This window comes from Plectropomus leopardus, chromosome 10, assembly GCF_008729295.1.
Source record: "Plectropomus leopardus isolate mb chromosome 10, YSFRI_Pleo_2.0, whole genome shotgun sequence".
Lineage (NCBI taxonomy): Eukaryota > Metazoa > Chordata > Actinopteri > Perciformes > Serranidae > Plectropomus > Plectropomus leopardus.
Genome location: NC_056472.1, coordinates 12,483,416 through 12,489,562, shown reverse-complemented (window position 1 = coordinate 12,489,562; position 6,147 = coordinate 12,483,416). Strand labels below are relative to the sequence as shown.

General features: G+C 42.9%; 1 protein-coding gene across 3 annotated transcripts; it reads right to left on the bottom strand.

Annotated features, from left to right (window-relative positions):
- Window positions 1-297: 297 nt before the first annotated feature.
- Window positions 298-5,799, bottom strand: LOC121949540. 3 transcript variants are annotated; one of them, XM_042495254.1, is made up of 2 exons: window positions 5,733-5,799; window positions 298-4,911 (listed from the first exon to the last, which is right to left on the bottom strand). In XM_042495254.1, exon 2 carries the CDS (start codon window positions 3,835-3,837, stop codon window positions 2,776-2,778), a length of 1,062 nt encoding a protein of 353 aa, XP_042351188.1. In that variant the 5' UTR covers window positions 3,838-4,911; window positions 5,733-5,799; the 3' UTR covers window positions 298-2,775. The 3 variants fall into 3 exon arrangements, with proteins under 3 accessions (XP_042351188.1, XP_042351189.1, XP_042351190.1); XM_042495255.1 differs by having other exon boundaries at window positions 298-4,812; window positions 5,733-5,785; XM_042495256.1 differs by lacking the exon at window positions 5,733-5,799 and having other exon boundaries at window positions 298-3,608; window positions 3,687-4,976.
- Between the last annotated feature and the right edge of the window lie 348 nt (window positions 5,800-6,147).

Below are 6,147 nucleotides of genomic sequence, written 5' to 3'. Positions count from 1 at the left end.
GTTATCTAACATCTCACATTCCACGTGTACTTTCAGTATTTTACTTCAAGAAATATCCTGATATTTTCTCTCACCCTCATTTCAGTGAATCACAGCCACTATAACAAAACAGTGCAAATTACAGAAATACTCCACTGTACTAATCACATGCATTATCTATTCTGTAATTATTCTGGAACTAGGCACTGTGGAAATAACCATTACTCAGGAGAATACAAAATACTGTCGATCAAGAACCCAAAACGAATTAGTCAGCATCATCATATACTTTACCTTTAAAATGCACAAATGACAATGTTTACATTTCTCATAAACATTTATTACTGTATGACAATGAACTCTAATTATAGGAATTATTATCAACTACTTTACTTTAAAACAGTTCCTACTGTGTATCAAAGCCCAAAATAAAATGTTGATTAAATAAATAAAATGTGTAGCAGCCTGCCTGCAAGACAGTACACAGGTAAAATATAAACCCATTAAACCAACACGCTGTGAGTGCTCGCTCTGCGGCCTGTGCACCTGCCAACCTCACACATCAGCTGTATTTTATAGTTTTCGAAGACAGACAGAAATACTTAAAACAATCTCAAAACATCTGAGTAACATGGAGTTACATTTTATGAAGTTGAAATTGGTAACATACACCAGCTACTGACCTATGAACTACAGAAAGGATGTAGCAGCAATGAAGACACAGCGTGCAAAGTTTGTCATCCAGATTGCATCTGGATTGGGAACGGAAGCCCCCCCCCCCCACATGACAAACCGGGGTGAGCCGCTTCTGCAACCAAAGTTCCACCTAGGTGCTGCTTACATTTAGTCCTTTTCTCTACATTATGTATGAAAAATAAAATACTGTGGTTGTCATGTACATTCCATCAAATAATATTAGGCTTTGTAAATAACAGAAAATTACTGTCCAGCTAATTAAATAAAAAAATGCAAAAGTGGTCAGAGTTTTGAGGTGTACCACACACTCCTCTACAAACAAAAGTGGCTCCTGACACTTGCAATTAGGAATAAAACTCAAAATGTATCCTCTTCTTTTCCAATAACAATGTAAACTCTTATTAACATACAAAACACTTCACACATAAACCTGTGGTATATCCAAAATCTGACAGCTTATTACTAGGTAACCACATATAAATGTCCAATGTTCATAAACCCTTCAATAACAGTGAATGGGGTAGGTGAATGGCAGGTATATGGTATAATCCCCTGGCCCTCTATTTCTTGGTCATTAGTCTGAGACAGTTTATGTTCAACGTAAATCTGGGGTTCCTCAACACGTAGTTCTCACTCATTTTGTCCTTCTTGTTCCTCCTCATTGACACTTTCTCTTTCAAATTCAGAATTCAGGGTCAGTTACTCTTAAGTAGGTGTCTACCTGCTCAGGGTGGTTTTGTGTCTCAAAGGTAACCCTCTGCTGAGGTATGACATTTTCAACTCTTTTCTGGGTATCTGCAGCCAATACCTTGGTCATTCCTCTTCCTCATCTGATTCACTTGTGTCATGGTTCTGTGTCTGTTCAAGTGTGTTCAATGGACTTGTTGATCTTCCATTTCCCTTTTGTGACTTTGCAGGTATGTTCGTGGTTGGTGGCTCGACAGATAAGTCATTTACTTGGAGTGTGGACGGGACGGTTCCCAGCCTCAGGGCTCACCTTATAGACTGGGTTGTCCACAAGCTGGTCTCTGACAATTTAGATAATCTTTTCCCAGTAGGGCTTTAGTTTGCATGGGCCTCCTCTTTCAGAAACATTATGAACAAGGACCCTGTCTCCTGCCTGAAGAGTCGCACCTCTGTTCCTTCTGTCATAATAATGTTTACCTTTGGCACTCTACTGTTGACTGTTGGTGCTTGCAATCTTATATGCCTCAATCATTTTCTCTGCCCATTTTTCTGTGTATCCTCTTGCTGTGTTTGTTTCTTCCTCTACTATCAACCCAAAAAGGGGGGATCAACAGGGAGATGTGGATGGCGACCATATAACAGATGATATGGGGAGTAGCCTGTTGACGTGCTTGGTGCAATTGTACGCATGAATGTCATGAGGCGAATGATCCTTCCAGTACTCTCTCACCAAGTTACCAAAGCATCTGTAACAGGGTTCAATTGAACCTTTCCGCAGGATTGCCTTGTGGATGGTAAGGGGAGGTCCTGGAGTACATGCAGGAGTACTGTCGGAGAGCTCCGAAAAGTTCATTTTCAAACTCTCTGCCCTGATCGTGGTGGAGTTTGGCTGGGTATCCGAACCGAGGGACAAAGTCATCAAAAATCTTGTCAGCAGCAGTTTTGCCAGCCTTGTTTCTGGTGGGGTATGCTTAGGCAAACCTGGTGAAGTGGTTGACTACTCATAACCACCACGGCTGGTCTCAAGGTGGAAGAAGTCAATACAGACAAGTTCAAGAAGTGAACTTGATGTAAGACTTCCTCCATGCTTCTCTGGAAGGCTGCTGGTGCGTTTGACAATCCGAAGGGCATCCAGACCCATTCATATAAACCCAAAGGGGTAGTGAAGGCAGTCAGGTGCCTGGAACCCTCAGCAATAAAGCCTTGGTGATAGGCTTTTCCCTGGTCTAAGATGCAAAACCAGCTGTAGCCCCCAAGAGAGTCAATCAAGTCCTGTATGTGGGTAAGTGGATGTTTGTAAGGCACTGACGCAATGACCCATCTTTTTTTTTCTCACACAAACAATAGGTGCAGCATATGGTGACTGAGACTTCACAATCCATCCTTTGACTAACAACACCTAGATGTACTCTTTTACTTCCCTGTACAACGGCTTGGGAATAGAAGCATAAGCTTTCTGAACGGGGATGTCATCCTTGAGCCTAACTGACATCTGGAGGGAAGGGATACACCCATTGTCGCTGCTGTCACAAGCAAACACTGCAGACTCTTCATCAAAGCACCACCCAAACTGAGCCTTGACTCAGTTGGGGTGGTGCTAGGAGTGGTGACATTGTTAACATCAGCCCTGACCGTGGTAAGCTGGGATGTCTCAACCCATTGTGTCTCTGTCTTTCCCATCTCAATGACTTTGGCTGTGTGCTGGATGGAGCCCAAGGCGGTTCTCTTTGGGAGGATGGTGTTCTGTTTAGTGTGGTTGGAAATGGGCATAGTGATAAGAGGCCACCTGCTACTGGTTTCCAAGATACCCTCTCCGACACTCAGCTGTTGTAAGGTCATATTCTCCTCTGAGGGTTCATACAGGACAACAGGATCGGACATGTCAAACATTGGTGGTACTCTGCACTGCACATGCATCGTTTTTCCCGCTGGTATGCTCATATCCTCTTTACCCACTCTGATTGTGGACATGCTGTAGTTCGGTTTCTTTTGGATCTGAATGTAGTTAACCATAGCTTCTGCTTGTTCTTCTTTCACGCCAAGTGCTTTACGTAGGAGTAACCTAGTAACCAGACCCTGTGCATCAGCCAAGGATTCTTGTCCATCAATCATTGCTTGGAGGACATTAGCCCCTACTAGCAGCTGAGGGAGGTGGGTGGGACTGGAACTGTGGAACGCCCTCAGCAGAGACCGAATCCCGTTTACCTGCTGCCTGGCTCTCTTTAGACAGCCAACTGCTCGATGTCCTGGTTCACCACACACAAAACAATGGTTACAGTTCTCTGAGCCCTGGTTCAAACAGTTAGTACAACTTGGTACTTTACCTGTCCTTGTGAGAGAGGGCGGGCCCGGTGTGGGAGGAGGCACTCGGTTAGGAATAGGCGTTGCAGAGGGGTGTGACGGTGGCTGGCCTGGTGTTTGGACAGGTGGAACCCTTGAGTGGGCTGCTTGTATCACTGCTGTTTGGTGGCCCATTAAAGCAGCAACCACGTTTGTCAAAGTCTCTACTTGAGCGCTGGGTTGTTCAATTGTCTGATGTTCTTTCAGGTTTGCAGCTTGGTCACCACCATCCACCCAAACACTATGTGTATGGGTTGCTTTTTGTCTGGACTGACCACATACACCTTAAATTCCATACGCTGGAGGAGACGAAGGTCTTTTAAGGAAACCATTTTCTTTGCGTCAACTTTTCTTAGATGTGGAGGCTGAGGTGGTGCAGACTCACCTAGGCTGTGGTGTGTGCTGTGCTAGCCATGTCTTTGTAGTGTGCTGCTTCTTGCCTAGCTCTTCGTGTATTACTTGGAGCTCAACTACACTTCGTGTGGTAGTGTCTATACTAAGGTTTGTGTGCTGTGGTGTTGGATGAACTGTGATGGCTGTTGTTGGAAGACTAGTCATGTGTTTGGTATTTGACGTGTCATCGTTATCATGTTTGAGTGTAGTGTGATCAGCTATCTTGGCTGGCATGGCTGTGAATGTCTCATGTTCCTGTGTTATCCCATTTGTGATGATAGCTGTATCAAGTTTGAATAGGTTGAATGATACCATTTACTACATCATTCTGCATTAACAGTTGACCCATACCTCAATCCTCAGATCTAAGTAAGGTATCAGACTGCATATAGCTTATGATATAGTCACAACACAACCTTCTTCATCAGTAGACTCCAAATCTTCTGCACCATGTCCGTCAGTTGCGATGTCCCTAGCAAGCCGGTAGACTTCAGCACCTGTGAGCTTGTACAAGTTCTGTTTGATGTTTCATGTGAGCTCTTTGCGTGCTATCAACACGACGTGCGTTGGTCTGATAAAACAGCAGTGCAGTTCCCTTGGAAGAATGAGGACCCTCCACTGGCTCCGATCTCCCCTCGTGATCAGCAACCAGCTGTCGTTCCTGCCGCTGCAGTCACGCCGCTTCATCTTGGCCTCGTGGTTCTGGTAGTTCTGGATCTGCTCCCCCCGATGATTCAGATGGAGAGAGATCAGGGATGAGCCCCAACAATTTGTTTCGGGTCCCAGAATTGGAGCCACAGTAACAATAAAGAATTTCTGTGAAATACAGAAAGGATGCAGCAGCAATGAAGACGCAGCGGGCTCAGTTCTTCATCCAGATCGCATATATTCAAATTTCATAACAAAATATTCAAAATGAAACATTTTCCTGAAGTGTCAGTCACATGCTTCAGTCCATATTTCAAGTGCACAAAAATCCATAAATCCAGATATCTCACAACTCACATTCCATGTGTACTTTCAGTATTTTACTTCAAGAAACATCCTGTTATTTTCTATCACCCTCATTTTAGTCAATCACAGCCACTATAACAAAACGGTGCAAGTTACAGAAATACTCCACTGTACTAATCACATGCACCATCTATTCTGCAATTATTCTGGAATTAGGCACTGTGGAAATAACCATCACTTGGGAGAATACAAAACACTGTCAGTCTAGAACCCATAAGGAATTACTCAGCATCAACATATACTTTACCTTTAAAATGCACAATTGATAATGTTAACATTTTCCATAAACATTTATTACTGTATGACTGTATAAACTCTTCTAAAACTATGAGGGAATTATCAACTACTTTACTTGAAAACAGCTCCAACTGTGTGTCAGAGCCCAAAATAAAATGTTAATTAAATTCACAAAAAGCGTAAAGGAGCGTCCTGCCTGCAAGACAATACGCAGGTAAATAAACCCATTAACCCAAGGCGCTGTGACTACTCGCAACGGCCGTATTTACATAAGTTCGAAGTTCGACAGAAATACTCAAAAAAATCTCAAAACATCTCAATAACACTTGTAAACGTGGAGTTACATTTTATGACGTTGATATTCGTAACTTACACCAGCTACTGACCTGTGAAATACAGAAAGGATGCAGCAGCAATGAAAACACAGCGTGCAGGGTTCGTCATCCAGCTTGCATCTGGAGTGTGGACGGAAGGTCCCCCCCACATGACAAACCGGTATGCACCGCTCCCGCAATCAAAGTTCCACCTAGGTGTTACTTACATTGAGTCCTTTTCTCCACATTATCTATGAAAAATAAAATACTGTTGTTGTCACGTACATTTCCTCAAATAATATTAGGCTTTGTAAATAACGGAATATTACTGTCCAGCTTAATTAAAAAACAAAACAAAACAAAAAAAAAGCAAAAGTGGTCATATAGTTTTGAGGTGCACCCCAAAGGGTTTTTTTTAAACAATGTTCATGCCACTTATATCAAACCTTATTATGATTACTTATGTCAGTTTATGACAATTTCTTTT

Coding starts and splice junctions, on each gene's coding strand:
- LOC121949540 (XM_042495254.1), bottom strand. CDS start 3,837: ATGGGCCACCAAACAGCAGTGATACAAGCAGCCCACTCAAGGGTTCCA.